Consider the following 21385-nt stretch of genomic DNA (forward strand, 5'->3'; position numbering starts at 1 on the left):
CTATACTTATGATTTTCGGACGACTTCAGTAATTTCAATATCATTATTATTATGTATTAATGTTGTGCTATAATAATGATATTTCCTAATTTTTGTAATAGACAAATAGGTACAATTGAATTACGATGACGTATATTTACTGCATATCTTGATTGATTAGATTAATTTTCTCCATATACTTTTTTAGGGATTCCATTCTAATCTTTCTCATATATTTCTGAAACAAATTTTTATTATTTTTATATTGATTAGGATATTCATTAGGATTTGTAAACAACTTGCAATCTTCTTTCAACCTCAGTAACTAATTTTTAGGGTCTACTTATTCCTGATTAATTTCCCTGAAATAGAAAATTCCTAAAATAAAAATAATCGCGGAAATCAATACTAACATAGGTTACATCGATGGGTTACGTAAATCTTTATGCATAATTACAAGTCGCATACAGCGTAAGGTCGTAGAAAGTGAATTGACTCGTGTGAACCGTCAAAAAAAGACCGCCATCTTACAGTCTGTGGCGCGGTGTTCGCGCGAGTCGACGTTTCCCGCCGAAACATTTTTAAACTTCGAACGCGGCAAAACTTTTGATTTTATTTTTTTATGCGTGTGTTGGCGGCCAGTGCCTGAATAAATTTATTTACATAAAGTGAATTGTATAGAGTTTGCCGATGGTGCAGTGAATAATGTGAATATAAACAGTTGTGTACAACTAATACAAGACGTTCCAAGGATTCTTTGTAACTTTCATGTATTGACATTTCCAAGGCATGGGGAATTTTCGGTGGAGATTATCTGACACGATTTTGAATTTTTTGAAAATGGTAAGTTAGATTTAATCTGTGGTGTATGCATTTATTTTTTTCTACAGTTATATTTAGACGCAAAGAAATAAATAATGAGTTTTAATTACTGAAAACATAAATATGTATAAATAAAAGAGGTATACTTTAGAGTTAATTAAATATTTTTGTAATTAAAGAAAAGGCCACATTTAGTTGCAAATAATACTAATTAGTTATAATTATTATGATAATTCCGCATCTTTAAGATACGTAACTATTTTATTTCGTGTCTTGGAAAGTTTGAACCTACATATCTATTGGCGGCACCATGAGGGCAGTTAAGTAACCGACTGATTTATAATTTAATCAGTACATAATTGTATTCCGTTGGAGGTTTTCACTCGATTAGTTTTGCGGATTTCTCTGATTATGCGCAAGATTTGCATTCAAATATTTTTGTGTGGTTTAAACATTAACCAAATAAGTTCATGGTATATAGAAATTGCAAGGAATGTTGATATTTTACAGAAGGCCTTACGTATAATGGGTTTCAATTTATACAGCATCGGTCGTGGTCGTGGGTTTGATTCCCTCCTAATACTTACATTTGTGTGTACAAGCACATATGATTTTATTAGTCTGCGTATTTTGTTATTTAATTATTATGCAGGTTAAAAAGAAAGTCGTTGTTTAGTTAGTATAGTAGGTGTTCTTAGTTTTTGTTAAGTTACCTCTATGTGGATGTACTAGATTATTAATTAATACCAGTTCAATTTCTCATTTGCGAAGGAGCCAATTATTGGACTCGGAAATTGTAGTCCCAGCTGTGGAGCATCCAATGATTATCTAAACTCAATAAAAAAAATATTGGATGCTCCACAGATGGGCCCAAACCCCCATCTGTGAGCAGTCCTGTGATTGGTCTCATGGATGGGGAATTAATAGAACAAATATATTGTGTCTATGGTTTGATCGTATACATATAGGTTTATGACTGTATCAAAATGGCGTCATTCGAGCAATCTGGACTCAATCGCACCACAAATTTATTGTGACTCGATTTTTTTTACGTAATACGAAAATTACGCGTCATTAAAATAATTCGGACCTCATTAGAATAATTTAATACTAATTACACACCGATAAGTTTCGGTTGCGTAATGAAAACTTGAAATGGAGTGACACAGTTAACGATCGATTCACTATCGATTTCAGAAAACTCGTCAACACCGGTCATGTTGCTCACGAGTTATAATTATTAGTCACATCATTATTATTAAAGCCTTATTTATTTCCTTAATATTTTACAATCACAATCAATAATTTACATGAATCCAATTTTATATAATACGGCATCGGGAATCTAGAGGTTTAGCACATCGCCTTAATTCCGATGGTCGCAGGTTCGATTTCTCGCTTGATGAAAATATTTTGGGACTAAATGCCCAGGTTTATCAGTATATTAAAACATGTAGTAAAATTTTGTACCCCTTTTTACGAAAATTGTGCTAACGGAGTTGTAAGAACTTTCGCACACTTATAGTCTACTAGCTACTCGCACCGGCTTTGCACGGGTGTACATGTATTTTATTTTTATTTATTTATTTTATTTATAATTCTTTATTGCACCAATATTAAAAGTAGATACATAAAAAGAAAATAATATATAACAATACATTAAAGAAAGAAGAAGGTACAGAAGGCGGTCTTATCGCTAACGCAATCTCTTCCAGACAACCTTATGAAAGAGAGTATAAATAAAAATAAAGTAGGCGACACGTGGAGTGGAAATAAGGTAACAAAATATAATATATATATATAAACTTACTTAAATAAATTAAAATTAATAAATACATACATACACATAAAAATTATACATACATATAAATATTACACAAATAACACACTATACTAAATGTAAGAAGCAATAGAAGTGGAAAAGAAGTGAACATAAGAGTATTTACGGGGAGAGAAAGTGAGATTTAACTAAGTTCTTAAAGATGGCTGAGGATTGAGCATTACGTATGGAGGGCGGTAGCGAGTTCCAAAGGCGCACAGCCTGTACAGAGAAGGATTTGGAATAGTAACTAGAGGTATGGGTGGGAGTTTTTAACAGGAGGTTATCTGCACTTCGCAGACCACTATTCTGCACCTCACCGAGAAATGTGAAAGATTCTTTAAGGTATAATGGAGTAATAGGGTTAAAAAGGATAGAATAGAGTAAAGAGAGAGTATGCCAATCTCGGCGAGAACGAACTGGGAGCCACTTGAGCTGAGTACGGAATTGTGAAATGCGGTCGTATTTACGTAAACCAAATATGAATCTAATGCAGACGTTTTGAAGACGCTCAAGTTTGTTCAACTGGGCTTCGGTGAGGTTTAGATAGCAAGTATCTGCATAATCCAGAATAGGAAGTAATAGGGTGTTTGCAAGCGTAACCTTGGTGTCGAAAGGCAAGAAATTACGTAACCGTTTTAATGAACCAGCGACACTAAAAACCTTTTTACTAAGTTCCATAATTTGAGTCGACCATGATAGTGTCTGATCAAAGTAAATTCCTAGGTTTTTCACACTGTCACTGTAGGCTATGAGTTCACCATTGAAGACAATGCGCGGAAGAAGGTTCCTATTTATTCTGGCGATATAAAAGGGGCTGCCAATTATAATAGCTTGCGTTTTTAAAGGATTCACGATTAATCCGTACGATTTGCACCAGTTTGAAATGGTTGCTAAATCATCGTTGATTTTAGTGATGGCAGAGGTGATGTTATGTAATGGAGCTTGTGTATATAGTTGGAGATCATCTGCGTAAAGGTGGTATGAGGAATGAAGTTCGAGAGTAATGGAGTTAATAAATAGCGAGAAAAGTAATGGAGATAAGACGCCACCCTGAGGGACGCCGGCTGAGGTATGGCACCACTGGGACAAATGATTGTCTATTCGAATGCGTTGCCGGCGCCCATACAGGTATGTTTGAAACCATTTAGTTACGATTGGAGATATGTTGAGAGAACGCATCAGTCCCAGCAGAATATCGAAGTCAACTGTGTTGAAAGCATTACTTAGATCTAGTAATGTAAGGACAGTAAGCTGGGAGTTCTCCATGCCGTAACGAATATCGTCTGTAATTTTTACAAGGGCAGTAGTCGTACTATGACCAGGACGGAAACCGGATTGAAGAGAGTTTACGAGACCATTTTTAGAAAGGAAGGTACTTAATTGAATTTGGACAAGACGCTCCATAGCTTTAGAGAGGAAAGGGAGAATGGATATTGGACGATAATCTGAAAAGGAGCTCGGGTTAGACTTTTTGGGAAGTGGAATAATATGAGCATCTTTCCAGACGGAAGGAAACACACCTAAGGATAAGGAAACATTGAAAATTTTGGTGATAATAGGAAGGACAATATCGAGAATGGGAAAGATCATAGCACGACTAATATTATCCGTACCAACGGCATCGGAAGAGATTGAAAGTAAGCTCTTCTCAACATCACAATTCGTAACTAAACTGAAAGAAAATGAGGAATAATCTGGGGTTGGTATGGTAGAAAGATAGTTTAGAGTGTTCTTTTTAGTATTGCTATCAATTGCAACTGAAGTAGAGAAATGCCTATTAAGGTTATTGGTATCTAAATCAAAGGAATTAGTGTAATTATTTTTACCAACCCCAAGAGACTTCAAGAATTTCCAGACTTTGGAGGAATTACAATTTTCTATACATTTGTGAATGTGGCGACGTTGTGCCTCTCTACACACCTTATTGCAGTGATTCCTAGCTCTAATATACTCATCACGGAATACATCGGGATTTGATTTAAATTTTGCCTTTGCTCTATTTTTTTTGGCTTGCAAAGTTTTTATTTCATCTGTCAGCCATGGCGCAGGTAAGTGTTTGACTCGAACTGGTCGTATAGGAGCATGATGGTCATACAATTCAGTAATAATTGAGTTGAATAATGTAACTTGCTCATTGACTGAAGTCGCTTCATCGATAGACGCCCAATTAGAAACCAAAGCATCTCTACGCAAGGATTCATGGTCGATGGCACCAAAATTACGTTGCAAAAGAACTTTGTGCTTGCGCTTAGGAGGACGGATTTTATAGGAGAGGAAGATAAGGTCGTGATAAGAGAAGGCATCTGCAGAGCATTGGCCGTGTTTCTCAACAAAATCAGGACGTGATACCAAAATTAGGTCAAGGAGAGAAGGACTGGAATGGGGAAAGAAATGAGTAGCTTGTAGTGGCAAAATGTACATGTCGCAAGCATTAGCTACAGTTCTAAGTGAATTGCTGCGATGGTCGTTATTCAGCATACAGGTATTGAAGTCACCCATAATAATAGTATGTTCGTAAGAAGGGATCAAATCTTCAAGCAGGTTTTCTAATGAAGAGAAATAGTTGATAGAGGAAGAGGGACTATAAAAAACCCCAATAAGGATTTTCGTATGGGAGAGAGTAACTTCAGCAAATAAGTGCTCGGCTTCGAGGGAAGGATTCGAACTATGGGAAGAGAATACTACTTTGTAAGGGATTTGGGAACGAAGGTAGATTGCAACACCACCACCACCCTTACCTATACGGTCATTACGCAATAGCACAAAACCTGGTAGAGAATAGCTCATGGAAGGCAAACAGGGTTTCAGCCAAGACTCGGAAACAAGAATAACATGAATGTTACTAACGTCAAATGTTGCCAACATATCCGAGAAATGAGCCGGAATACTTTGAGCATTGATATGAACTATGTTAAAATTTTTAGGTACATCAGAGAACTCAGCATGTAATGTTTCATGTAAGGGAATTGGAATACTATGAAAACTATTATTTGAAGAAGACGTAGAAGAGATAGAATGGAAACTATCATCTAGCATATTAGGAAAAACCGTGTGTTATATTATAATAAAATATAAAATAATAATATATACAAATATATACGCGCTTATATTATAAAAAAATATATATATATATATATATATGCAAGCCTATATCCACCCGCGCCAGTTTAAATTAGAGTTAATACAATAATAATCACAATATATTCCTTACAAATTAATATACAAAGAGAATATAGTCCAAAAAGTAACAAATTAATGTATATAAAAAATGTATTATATGTATATAAAAAACTTCCTCTAGAATCACTCAATCTATTAAAAAACCGCTTCAAAATCCGTTGCGTAGTTTTAAAGATTTAAGCGTACATAGAGACGGACAGACAGCGACAGCGACTTTGTTTAATACTATGTAGTGATATAGCGAAGGACTGCAGAATGGTAAGATGTTTTTTTTAATATGCATAAAAATACATTAAATCTACTAACAGTAACTACTAACTAATTAAACAGTACTATTAAATTATACGACTGATAACAAAATGTCAATATCAAATATTGTCAATATTGTTAATTGTCAAATCAGCGAATCGAGGTTTGTTTCTATGCTCTTATCAATGAAGCAAGTCTTTGACCTTATAGAACTAATAATGTTCAAACACATAAAAGAAATATTATTGAATTGCGACTATTGGATGAAGACTAGTAAATATTAACAGTTATCGGTGCATAAACTTAAGCAAACTATAAACATACAGTCTGCACTGCAAAATATCAGTTAGGTACTCCTCTGATTGTAATTCGTAGCTGAGCTCGCCGCGTGGCCTTGGCAAGTCTGCGCCCGCGCACATTCCCTGCCGACGAGAATTCCGGCTCTTCTTGTACGCAATGATCATTTACTCTAACATAAAGTTCACAATAAGGAAACTGACCTCATTGTAAATAGTAACGAACAGAACTACAACTTGAATTGGTTATTATAATAACAAGGCTGAAAGTATTTGGTACTCTAGACGAGAATTTCAACTCTTCTTATCCGCAATTACAATATTTATTTATTCTAACATCAAGTTCACATTAAGGAATCTGACCTCGTAGTAAATAAGTAAAGAACAGAACTACAACTTCAATTGGTTATTATAATAACAAGGCTGAAAGTATTTGGTACTCTAGACGAGAATTCCGGCTCTTCCTATCCGCAATTATAATATTTATTTAGTCTAATATAAAATTCACAATAAGGAATCTGACCTCGTAGTAAATAGTAACGAACAGAACTACAACATCACATTATTGCAAACTTGAATTTGTCATTATTATAAAGAACCTGAAAGGATTTGTTACTCTAGACGAGAATTTCGGCTTTTCTTATCCGCAATTACAATATTTATTTATTCTAACTGCAAGTTCACAATATGGACACTGACCTCATTGTAAATAGTAAGGAACAGAACTACAACTTCAATTGGTTATTATAATAACAAGGCTGAAAGTATTTGGTACTCTAGACGAGAATTCCGGCTCTTCCTATCCGCAATTATAATATTTATTTAGTCTAATATAAAATTTACAATAAGGAATATGACCTCGTAGTAAATAGCAAAGAACAGAACTACGACATCACATTATTACATACTTGAATTTGTCATTATTATAAAGAACCTGAAAGGATTTGTTACTCTAGACGAGAATTTCGGCTTTTCTTATTCGCAATTACAATATTTATTTATTCTAACATAAAGTTCACATTAAGGAATCTGACCTCGTAGTATATAGTAAAGAACAGAACTACAGCTTTACTTTATCGCAAAGTTGAATGAGTTATTATTACATCAAGGCAGAAAGGATTTGTTACTCAAGACAAGAATTCTGGCTCTTCTTGTACGCAATCGCATAGATCATTTAAATAGTAACATTTAAATGAACACATCGGTCTATCGGTGTTCTATAGGCTCCATTTTGGCGAATGTGCTCAAGAACTGCACAACCTCATTCCTCCAGCACCATTCCATCAACGTACAACAAGACGTAGAGAGCGGCTCCACCCCTACACTATTGACATCCCAGCTGCTCGAACTAACCGTTTTGCATCATCTTTCCTTATGCGAGCAGCTAAGGAGTGGAACTCTCAACCAGCGTCTATTTTTCCTGCCTCTTACAATATTGGGTCTTTTAAGTCAAGAGTGAATAGGTATTATTTGAGCTTGCGTGTAACAGCTTAGACCACATCATCACTTAACATCAGGTGAGATTGCGGTCAAACGCGCTCAAATTATGATATAAAAAAAAAAAAACACAGGTGGAGTCGCGGGATACTGTTATGTATATGAATAAAGTACGTGAATGACAGTGGATTACTTATGTAATACGTAGTTTTTTAAAATATTTCTTTTTTTAATTTTCTATATATTATAATTATGTGTAAATTTATTAAGTAAGCGTATTGGGAAACTTTAAAGCTTGCTTAGTTTTGATATCATGTCTATAACGTCTAAGTAAAGGAATGCGTGTAAAATGCAATTTTTAAATGGCTGATAAACAAGTGTTGTAATGAAACTGAAGAACTCATTGTGCCCATATGTTAGTATTTATTTATCTTTATGTACATAATGAAAAATGAAATATGTCTAAGTTTAGTGTAAAATTAATTAGTACGGGTCAACAATATATACTATATTTTCTGTGTCACTGTAATGTTGTAGAGAATGAGTACTGCTTATCCTAAAGTACATGATTTTTCCTATTTAGGGAGCAGACTTTCATAGGGAAAAAGTAACATTGGATTGTAAAATTAATAAATAAATAATTAGTAGTCGTTTCTTCAACTAGTTCGTAAGAAATATAGCGTGAAGATAGACAAATATGACCTAATTCTTGCATACTTAACAATATTTAGCTGCATATTCTTAACGTCTACAAAGTAAATGATTTAGGCGTAGTTTTTCGTGAAAGTTCTCTAATGGCCATGTTGAATATTCATGAAAAAAAAGTAGGCTGTTCAAACCATAAGCGAGTAGTTGTAGTGTGATGTAATGCGAAACGTAATGTAAATGCCTTTAGCTAAAAAAATTTATATTTTTATTCATAAAGAAATAATATATAAGTGTGCTCGACTTTAAGTATTCTTTATTTTACTTACAGCGTAACATTTTAGAAAATATAAGGGTTTATGTAAAATATCAGGTAATTAATTATTGTAGACATTATTAACGTCTATAATATATACAATATACTCGTAATAATAAATTAATTATATTTTTGATCAGTAAATGAAACATTTATACGAATTTAGCAAAAAAATAAGTGTAAAAATTTAAGTGAAGTCATAATGCAACATAGCATTGTGTATACAGTTTCCTTTGCCTGACGTTTGTGTTTAAAAATACACCGTTGAGCCATAAACATATTCGCTGACAATAACTAATGTTTTTTTTGTAATATTTCTATTATTTGACAATTCTCTTGATTTTAGGAAAATAAAAGTGTAAAAATTTCAGTGTAAAGTCATACTGAAATATAGAATTGTGTATCCAGTTTCCTTTGTCTGATAGTTGTTTTTAAAAATACACCCGAGCCATGTACATAATCGCTAACAATGACTAATATTGATAATATGTAGTTGCTTTTATGTTATTTGAGCAGACTTGATTATAAAGAATTCAGTAGTGGTTACTTATTTGATATATGTATTCTAATATTTTTTTAATTTACTATTAAAATAACATATCATCCATAAAAAACTGAATCCATTCATGTCTAAATTACTATGGAAGCAATGCGGAAATATCAGACCAAATCTACTGATCGTATAAAGAATAATTAAAATAGGTACATGACAGCTGTTTCTTTATATATACAAAATATATTACAACTATATATAGATAGTCGAGTTCAGTACATTTTGTTATGGACCTATTCCTTTTGTGACTGTCTGTTATTAAACAGACACACATTGTTAGACTATTATTACATTATATATATTAAAAGCTGTTTTTTTATTGTTGATTTATTGTCAGTTTCCTTTAATAGTCATTTTAAAAAAAATGTTATTGACAACTAGGACCGTAGTCTCTCTTCATATAAAATTAATATACATAAATTTATAAGATACATAAAGTCAATAAGAACCTAGTCATTAAAACGTATATTTATTAGTATATACATGTATTAGAAGGTAAAGTAGGTACAATATATTTTGTATAGTTAATTGTTATACGGTGATTCATACAAAACGAAGCAAGCGTATGCAAGAGATTCGCATTCCCTACAAAAGAGTTCAACGCGCTCCAATACGTTCTCGTATCATTTCTTAAGTCGTAGAGGTCTTAACAATGATCATTGAATTATGATAATCATTATATTACTTTACTTTTCTACTGACTCCAAATTCAAAAATCATTTATTCATGTAGGACATTTTAGCCGCTTATAAACGTCAAATTTTTACATACTAATTTTTTTTTTCCCTACTGTCCAGTTCAGTATATAGATCCAATTGAGAAGAACTGGCAAGAAACTCAATTGAATTACTTTTTTTTTAAAGCCAGTTTATTTACAATGTATATTTATATAGGTGTCTATGTCTAACGTTAAATGAAAATTCAATGCATGAACAACTATTGCCATGCACACTCGTCATTCAAGTAATCGTTTAGTGAGTAATAGGCTCTGCTGAGTAAATATGATTTAACAGATGTTTTGAATTTATTTAAGGGTAATTCCAACATATCCTTTGGTATCTTATTGTAAATTTTTATACCTATTCCCATAAAAGACCTATAAACTTTTTCTAAACGATACTTGGAGATAGCAACTTTGGTTTTAAATCTAGTATTAATATTATGAATATTGCTGTTTTTTGGAAATAAGTCAAGATTTTTATGAACATATAGGATATTCGAATATATAAATTGAGAAGCAACGGTGAGAATATTTGCCTCTTTGAATTTCTCTCTTAATGATTCACGACTCTTCATACAGTAGATCGCTCGAACGGCACGTTTTCCAATATTTTCAATATTATAAAAGATTTGTTTAAAACAAGAACAGTTGGTTATTTTGATGGGCTTGGTGTTCTAGCGGTTTAGCACACCTCTTTGCTTCCGATCGTCGCGGGTTCGATTTCTCACACTCCGTACATACATTTATTTATTCCTGGCTATCATACCCATGATGGCCGGTTTGTGTGACCATCGGTCTGGTTATTTTCCAGGTGTACATTGTGTATGTGATTACAAAAAAAAATGTATCTATGTATTTGTATCAGTATCCATGCATCTAGTTATACGCTGCACGAATTGTCGTGGAACATTATTGTTATATTATTCGGAGAAAGAATATGTATTTGAAATCAGATATACATAAAAGAAGAGTAAACTAAGATGACCCTCGTAACGGAATGATACTTTTCATAATTTGAATTTGTATTTTTTTATATGTGTATTACATATTTCTACATTTACTTTTCAATACAACAAAATTAATTTCTATAGTTTTCTTACATTAATCAAAACTTTATGATTAACCAATTTAATTTATTTTAAAATTTAAATTATCTAAGTAGTAATAATAAAATTTCGAATGTACCTAAATGTTAAATATCTTACTAACATTATTTACTCTTTCCTTCTTTTAGTTTGTTACTCTTTCTTGCAAGAATGGATTTTGATGAAACTTTACAGTAATATAGCTAATACATCAGTATAACATCTATATATTTTACTGATGTATTCTATTATAATCTATATTATAAATTTCTTGCGGGTGAAACAGCCTTGCAGTGAATAAATAGCTGTGCCAGCTATTTATTCAAAATCATTGATTCATACCTAAAATACTTGGGTTTATTTTACTTAAACAAAATATCTTGTAGGTTCTTGACCACTTGGACCGAGTCCGATTTATCCTGTGGAAATTTCCATATTACAAACCTTTTATTTGTTTTATATATGCATCTCATAATTTCTTTTGTAGATTATATTACATTCCTCGTGATTTCGTTTAGGTAATGTGATATTTCGACCAGCTAATGTGATATTTCGACCAGTTAACGTGATATTTCGACCAATAAACTATGCGTCGACGAGGTAATTGGTTTATATTATAATTGTACTTTCATTTATAAATCGAACTAATAATAAACTTTAGTGTTTCCCAGGCTTTTATAGAGCCTTTGACCTAGAGAGTTGTTAAGTTGATTACAGCGAAGCTCGACTGGTTATATATGAATTGAAGACTTACGTGGTTAATATGTCTAGATGAATGTATTAAAACTGATGAAACATTACAGTGAAGTAGTACTTAAAAGAATATTGTACTGTACAGCTGGTTCTTTATTTTTATTTCCTTATATAAATGACATTAAAGAACATATGTATACATATATATGTATATATTTATATTATTTCGGCCCTATTCGAATACAATTCCAATTTAAGATAGAATTAATTTAAATACATATATCTAATTAACCTTACACATTTTGGAATTTATTTTTAAAATACTTTTTTAACTAAAGTCAATGGCAAACATGTTGACTGTGCTGACTCGCTTGAATGAATTGCACCACAGACATGACGTCATCATGTGATTCCCGCGGTATACTTTGTGCGTTGCCATTCCAGAGGTGTTATACCTTTTTACCCTGGAATTTCACTGGCTTCAATCTAAACACATATTACAAAGCCAGATAGATGTAGATGACTTTTACAGGTCAGAGGATAAAAATGTTATGCCTTTTTACCCTGCAATTTCACTTCCTTCAATCTAAACACATATTACAAAGCCAGACAGATGTAGATGACTTTTACAGGACAGAGGATAAAAATGTTATGCCTTTTTACCCTGCAATTTCATTGGCTTCAATCTAAACACATTACAAAGTCAGCTAGATGTAGATGACTTACAAAGTCAACCCCGTTACGTTGTTACGTCATAGTAGGTACATAGTTTCTCATCGAGTGGTGATCAAATAAGCAGGATCTTAATGACATTCCACAGTCATATAATGTTAGTTGATCATTCAGAAAATTCTATCCCACGGATGTTTGTGATCGAAGTGGAACGGCCGCGCATACCACTCACGAAATAACTCACGACGTCAATTTATTGGGTTTTATTTTGTACTCGATTATATTTACCTGAGCCGGATTCTGTATGTGTTGTGCAATATTTTTAATTTTGACTTTGTGGCTTGGCTGTTTAGCACACCGTTTTAATTCCGATGGTCGCGGTTTCGATTCCTCGCACGATGCAAACGTTTATATACATGAATATGATTGTTTGTATCGATCCTGGTGTTTTGTATATGTATTTACAATTAAAAAAATAACTAAGTATATATTTGTCTAGTACCCATAACACAAGCTCTGCTTACCGTGGGACTAGATGGCGCTGTGTTGATTATATACCGTTATTTATTTACTTAATTACTGATGTAGATTTTGTGAAAAGTCTGTGCATCCGTCATACTCGTGAGCGAGTCAAAATATACATCTATACATATAATTAAAATTGGAGTGTCTCTTTGTAATATTGAAATAAACGTTTTTTACTACATACATATGAATATAAATACGATACATACACCAAAATATATTTTTTTACTATTTTTGGCTGACTGTTTATTCCGGCTAATCTCTGAAATGGCTGGACCGATTTTGACGGGACCTTTTTTGGCAGGTAGCTGACGTAATAAGAAGTAACTTAGGCTACTTTTATTTTAGAAAATTAAATTTAAATTCCACGCGAACGAAGTCGCGGGAACAGCTAGTCTTAAACATACATACATACAATAATATCTATATTATATACAGTGGACCCGCTTTAATCCGGCCCCCCTTGTAATACGACATTGTCTATTATTTGTTATTGAATATTAATTTGACAATATACTTCAGAGTGCATATACATACATACATATATAACATAGAATCTTATCACTGGATCTGTAATTTGTTGGATTACAAGATACTCTTTTGTAAAAAATTCCGGACTATAAGCAGGGGACCCTTAAGCAGCACTCTATAATCCGACAAATACGATGGTCCGACACTGCCCTGCAAAACGTTTGTCGGATAACCGGGGGTCCACTGTATGTATATAATATAAAGAATCATCATTGGATCTATAATTTGTCGGATTACAAGGTACTCTTTTGTAAAAAAATTCGGGCTATAAACGGTCTTAGGCAGTACTCTATAATACGACAAATTCGATAGTCCGACACTGCCCTACAAAATGATTGTCGGACTACCGGGGGTCCACTGTATATATATATATATATATATATATATAGATCAATACAGAAAACTTATACATATATATATTCATAAATACAAATGTTGTGTATATTATAGCTATTAATTAAAAAAAAAAGCTTTTAAACCTGTTATATTTATGTCAGTATCTACATAGTTAATTAGCATCGAGACAACATAAGTATAATAATATGTATACACAAGAAAGATGTCGACCTTATGAAGGCAGGACAATGTCAACGAGTTGGTAAGGAGCTTATTTCATAATGGAATGCGGTTCGCGACATACAAAATTAACACTTTGATAAAAATAACACATTTTAATAAATTGCTGTTCGAGTAATTAAAATACTTACTTGTGGTCGCACAATGTTTGAATTTCGACCATAAGTAATTTAATATACAGTAAGACTACAGATAAATATTAAAGAGAAAAAATATTAATCAATTCAGGGTTTGACCAGAGACTTTAAACAACAAAAGAGTATATGTAGTGTGTTACTGGAGCGGGAACACAACTACTATTTTAATAAAAACCAAATACTAGTAAAAATGTGTATTCTTCCCAAAAGGGCTCACAGCAAGAAGTAACAAAACAATATATGTGACCATATATTGTTTGACAGTGAAAGTGACATATAAAAAAAAAATATAATGTTTATAAAAAGAATGGTAGACAAGCTGCCAGTAATAGTGTATAATATGCGTGTGTGATATATATAGTGCATGTAATTTATTGATTTAATGTATTTGTTATGCATAATTAAAAAAAAAGCATTCTGCACTTAGTTTCTATATGAACTATAAGTGTGCGAAATTTCATACACGGGCCGCGCAATTTTTGTAAAAACGTGTACACAGTTTTTGATTTACGTACTTACTCGATTCGCATACTTTACTCGATTCACAGTAATGACTGTTCGTTATAAAAGTTTTAATATTATAATTAAATTAAGTGGTATTAAAGGAATTATGGAAGTGCTTTGTTGATTGACTAGCTACTCGCCCCGCCTTGCACGGGTGTACATGTATTATATATATAAACCTTCCTCCTAAATCACTCTATCTATTAAAAAAAACTGCTTCAAAATTCGTTGCGTAGTTTTAATGATTTAAGCATATATAGGAACGGACAGACAGCGACTTTATTTTATACTATGTAATGATAAGCTAGAAGCAGAGTTCTAATTTTATTTTTTTAATTAAGTTTATTTATTGCCAGTATTTCGGTGGATAAAACAATAAAATAAGTTATTGCCATCGTTAAAACAGAGTGAAAAACGAATGTTTTGATTGTGATTTCATTTTTTTTATTGAAAAAATCTACATAAGACGAAACCAATGGAACATTCTAGAAAATAAGATGACACATACTAAATTATTCTGCCCATATTTCCATAATTTATTGGTACGAAATATAAGGAGAGAAATATTCCGGTTGTAATAATTTATTGAATTATTAATTGTTGTTTTGCGAATAAATTTGCATTCGCGAGCCATTTATTTATGAATTGATATTCACCTGTCTTCCTTGACTACCTTAAAATGACCATTTGAAGGTTAAAAAATAAGTAGTAAGGATTTGAGTAATATTAATATCTGTTTATTTACCGAAGACAAATGAAATTTAATGAAAATACGATGCAAATGTATTTTTAAATGAATATATAAAGAAGTTATAACTATGGTAGAATAAGTTTGTATAAAATCCGTAACATATTTGTTTTTGAGAATGGAACAAATTAATCATCATCATTGCCTTGCCTTTATCTCATTATTTGGGGTCGGCGCAGTATGTCATTCTCTTCCACTGTTCTCTATCGGTCGTCATATCTGAACATATAACATGAAATATCTTTTATTCATATCATCTTTCACACAATCCATCCATCTTTTCTTAGGGCGTCCCCTCCCTTTACATCCATCCACATTCATATTATACACTTTCCATAAGACATGATCCTTGTTTAATTTTATTAATGTTTTTATCTAACAAAGTGTCTATAAATAGTATTCTATTCCAATATATACTAAATTTTATATGTCGAGTGCTATATTGCGATTGTTCCGGTTACTAGGACGATTTCGATCCGCGTTTTGGTATTGCCAACTTTCTCGCACATTTCCTATCGGATTTATGTAATTATTTACATTTGTGCAATTATTTACTGCACTGCCCATTATGTGTGTGTCCGTCCGTTTACGTAATATTTAGACAGTTAAATTGTGATACAAAACGTTTAATCACTATGATACAGGGCAAATTAAGGAAACGTTTACTGGAGCCATTTATAAATTGTTCCGTTTTGATTGCACTTGTGATTGCATTTAATAAACATATATGTTTGTATTCATTCCTAATATGACCATCGTGTCATATGGGTTGTTTTAATTTATTACTAGTCTATTAATTATTTATTTATAAACACAATTTAAATGAACAAAGTGATAGTCACAGGCAAAAGTGTTTAGTTTAAGTTTGTTTAAATAAATATTATTTCTATTCTATTTTTTTATAAGCTGTGTTTACGAGATGAATATTATTTGAAAAATGATGAAGGTAAGTTGCCATCAGTATTTACATTACCTAATAGTTTTATTTAACAGCGTCATTATCTAGAGGTTTATTACCGCGATTTACAATGAAAGATCATGAATTCGAATCTGGTCCAATCAATTTATATGTATCATTATTACAGTTTTGTTGATTCTTCAACTCAGCATCGTAACTAAGCAACAGTGAGATGTAACTAAAGACGCTACATAAAAATATATATACATAAATATACGTACATAGACATACATATATATATAAAGAATTAGTCTAGCTATTCAAAGAGGGAACGCTGCCAGTATCTTCGGAACGTTGCCTAAAGGGACCCCTTTTAATAATATATTTTAGTTATCATATAATATTTTTTAAGCTTTATAATTTTAGGTTCTTAGTTGTACAATTAGGTTATGTAAATAATAAATTAATATTATAATAAAAAAATTCATTACCATTTTCAATACCTATTATAAATATTTTAAAATAAAGAAATATATTAAGTAATTATTGACATTGAATGAAATTGAAAATTTGTTAGGTAATTATTTAATAAATTCATTGCATTGTAATTTGTAATCATATCGTCCCACCACTAAAGCGTCGGATAGATCAAATATTATGTAATTTCTTTGATTACACAGTATCGTTACCCGATTAGTTGCTAACAACCGTTTCAGACAAGGTCTAAAATTCGTGAGAGAGGAAACTAGTCACTATTGTTTCGACCATCGGAAGGTTGGTAAACACTCCCAAGAAGAAACGAAGGTTAGGATATTTATCTATGTTTTAAGACAATCGAAAACAAAGGGGCATGTCTTTATTAATGAACGTTGCTCGTTAGTTTTGTTAAGAGAAATGTCAACTACAATACGTTATTTAATTAGTTTTAGTTTCCTGTATAAGGTGTGGTCTAAGATTTTAAAGTATCTATGCGTGATATTGTTTTACAAATAAGTGATCAATAACTGCTAACTGCTGCCTATATATAAACTTCTATGGCTGACCCGCGAAACTTCGTCTGTATCATGCTTACTTCATATTCATCTTTATGTTTTGACCAATTTACATAATATATTTTTAAATTATAGCTACTCGCCCCAGCTCCGCCCAGCCTACTAGCTACTCGCTTCGCCCGGGTGTACATGTATTATATGTATATATAAAACGTCGTCTAGAATCATTCTATCTATTAAAAAAAACCGCTGTAAAATCCGTTGCGTAGTTTTAAAGATTTAAGCATACTTAGGGACGGACAGACAGCGATAGCGACTTTGTTTTATACTATGTAATTATATGTTATTCTGACGTATAAGATAGATATTCAAAAATCATTTATTCATGTAGTACATTTTAGCCGCTTATGAACTTTTTTATATTATAATTTTCCTGCCGTCCAGTTCGTTATACAGATTCAATTGAAAAGAACTGCCAAGACTCAATTGAACTTCTTTGATAGGATAGAATATACTTTATTTGTAATATAGAGAAGTAAAGGCATAAATAATATATTAAAGAACACATGTATAGTTGCAATAAGACTACTGAAATGCGTATGCTTCGTTGGGCAGGTGGAGTTACACTTACAGATAAAGTCTGAAACGAGCATGTAAGGGGCAGCTTCGGAGTGGTACCTATTACTGAAAAGCTTAAAGAATGTAGACTTAGATGGTATGGACATATTCTGCGTAAACCAGAGGACGAGGCAGGCCACCAACTACCTGGTTGATAAATGTCCATAGGGACATGAAGGAGTTGGGCTTGTCAAATGACGATGCTTACCAGCGAAATGTATGGCGCCCCAGGATTAGAAAAGCCGACCCCGAGAAAAACGAGAAGAGGCGAGGATGAAGAAGAAGAAGAAGTATAGTTACAATAAGGTGGTAGTTATGACGAGGGCTTATCAATAAGCCCGCGTCATTATAACTACTATGCAATCTTTTAAACTTTATGTTTTCATCAAAATCCGTTCAGTAGTTTAAAGCATGAAAGAGTAACAAACATCGATCCGTCTATACCCACAAACTTTCTCGTTTATAGTATTAAAAAAATAAGATTTTGTCTTTTTTACGGATCTTTTGTTATCATGTGAAGCTCATGATACAACTTATGAGTTAACATTTCGGAATACTAATGTCAGGCCTTCATATTCCTCTCATATTCATGAGTAATTTGACTGCATTACTCATACTTCAACCGGAATACTGCCAGTTACTTATCGATCGTCGAGAATAGAAAATTGTTAAGGTACTAATATCATTATTAAAAATAAGGGTCGATGGTACAAAGTTAATAATGTAGGGTAGTATGAATTTTTTAATGCCGAATAATAAAAAATAAATATAAATATTGTTTTTTAGGGTAACCATATCCCTAAGTGGTAAGGGTGATAACCCTAAATAGTTTACGTCCTATTCCCAGACCTACTGAATGCACAAAATTAAATAAAAAATATTTTTTTACGCTGGACCAACCTTATCAGTAAGGGTATGTAAAATAGTTTACGTCCTATTCTCAGATCTACTGAGTGTCCACACAAAATTTCATAAGAATAGGTCAAGTCGACACGAGAAGTTTCCATATTAGATATGGCAAACGAATCGTGTACCAAAGTACTAAATCAAAGGTTGAGTGAACCGCAAAGTGTAAGCTTGCTACTTGATCACCTCGGATTACACGGCCCGTAACCACAATTATAAAGCGCGAGTTATTTTAGTTTACATGTAAATATATGCCATGAAATGAGTTTATTTATTTATAACTAGCTGTACCCGCGACTTCGTCCGCGTGGAATTTAACTTTATTTTTCTAAAATAAAATATTTTTTCAAAATAAAAGTAGCCTAAGTCACTCCTTATTACATCAGCTACCTGCCAAAAGAAGTTCAGTCATTTCAGAGATTAGCCGAAACAAACAAACCAACAGACAGACAGACAAAAATTGTAAAAAGTGGTTTTTTGGTGTATGTACCGTATTTATATTCATATGCATGTAGTTAAAAACTGTTATTTCAATATTACAAACAGACACTCCAATTTTATTTATATGTATAGATTACACATTCATATACAATAAACTTACATACATACAATAAATTAACAAACCATACATGAACTCTGTTCAAACAGTGTAGCAATTTCGTAGATGACTCTTTCAGTTTGTTAGAACGAAATGAAATTTAAAATTATAGTCTGTTTATCTCCTACAGTACGTCTGCCCAACATTCTTTTATAGTAAGTTTTTGCAGCCTTTCTTTAAATCAATTAAAATGTTTATAAAATAATAAATAGTTTAAAAATGTTCAAGCTCTATTTTAAAAGTCACAATTTTTATATTTCATTAATCGGTAAATCGAAAATTGTATAACGTAATTTTGAAAGTGATCGTTTCCTTTTACAAACATTGTGGTATAAAAATGTTATATTAACTTTTGTGAGTATATTCTTGCTGTATTTAAAAACAATAACAGTAATCTCATGACAATATAATAATTGTCTTGAGTATTATAGAATGCAAAGAGAACAAACATTATTATACAGAATATAGAATAAAGTTTATTATAAAACACACAAATATTATTAATTATAATCGGTAATTAATCGAAATTGTAATACTACATAATACAATAAAAGAGTGATCGTTTCCTCTTTAAAAACATAGTGGTATAAAAATATTACACTAACTTCTGGTTACGATATAAATAAATAAAATAATGTGCTTCTAACATTCTTATGTAAAGTTTATGTAATCGTCGGATATTTATATATTGAGAAGAGCGTAAGCAAATATTTCTAAGATATTGTTTGCACGTTCCAAATTCACATTAGCAGAATTTCTGTATATGATTGTGTAATTTTTTTCTGTGTACAAGGTTAGTGGTTTTATACATATAAAGGTACAAATGTCAGGGATCTTATATTAAGATATAGTATTTATAATATTGAACTATTTTTTTGACGGCAATGGTGGTCTAACGTTTTAGCACACCGTTTACTTCCCTTGATCGCGAGTTTGATTCCTCGCATATTACAATATTAATATTATATACATTTACATAAAAATGTATTTAGGTATATTAGTTGTCTTGTACCTATAACACACTAGCTCGGCCCGGCTTCGCACGGATGTACATGTATTATATACATATACCTTCCTCTTGAATCGCTCTATCTATTAAAAAAACCGCTACAAAATCTATAGCGTAGTTTTAAAGATTTAAGCATACATAGGCACAGACAGCGACAGCGATTTTATTTTATACTATGTAATGATGAAGCTCCGATTAGTTTCGGGCTAAATAGCGTTGTGTGGATTCTTCAGAGATGTTATTATTGTTATATTTTTTTTTAAAAAGGCCCATTCTTTACATTTAAGTCTGTGATACCTCAATCAGCCATTAGGTATTGTTTTTAATGCTATTTTAGGGAACCCATACATTTAACCTACTGCGCCGCGTAAAAGCAAGTCGTAACAGGTCGAATATATAAATGCTCGAGTTCAAATTCATTAGCAAATACAAAAGAAACCACACACTGAAGCACACCGACCGCGGTGACCACATAATGTGTTAGTTTTTTTCACTGACATTATGACCTAGTTTAAATATTCACATTACTAATGCAATGCCAAATGAAACAGAGTTGTGAGATTACCGCGAGATGTTATTTGTCTGCGTCTTCATATTTATCTTTGTAACTTCATAGCAAATACCCAGATTCGGGGGCGCAAGGGGATTGTTAGTAATGTGGATTTATAACCCCATTCCCCCTGGAAACTATAATGTTAATTTCCTGGTGAGTTTATCACGATGGGCTAACTGACCTGACCTCACACTCATCTTATCATCCTCCACTGGTGCCCCGCCAAGGTAATCCTCCACTGGTGCCGCCGTTAGCGAAGGCCAGTGCCTCATTCCATTATCAATACTAAAAAAATTACGCAGATTCGTAAATTTATTTAT

General features: G+C 32.3%; 1 protein-coding gene across 1 annotated transcript in view; it reads left to right on the forward strand.

The window, feature by feature from the left end:
• The first annotated feature begins 525 nt into the window (after nt 1–525).
• Nucleotides 526–21385, forward strand: part of LOC131846831 (mucin-2) — a 155188-nt gene continuing 134328 nt past the window's right edge. The window contains exon 1 of the mRNA XM_059196250.1: nt 526–822. Within this exon, the coding sequence (XP_059052233.1) occupies nt 769–822 (54 nt within the window). The 5' untranslated portion in view covers nt 526–768. The remainder of the gene's footprint in view (nt 823–21385) is intronic.

The sequence above is a fragment of the Achroia grisella genome, unplaced genomic scaffold (assembly GCF_030625045.1).
Source record: "Achroia grisella isolate CSIRO2021 unplaced genomic scaffold, CSIRO_AGI_Agris_v1 utg512, whole genome shotgun sequence".
In the NCBI taxonomy this organism is placed as follows: Eukaryota; Metazoa; Arthropoda; class Insecta; order Lepidoptera; family Pyralidae; genus Achroia; species Achroia grisella.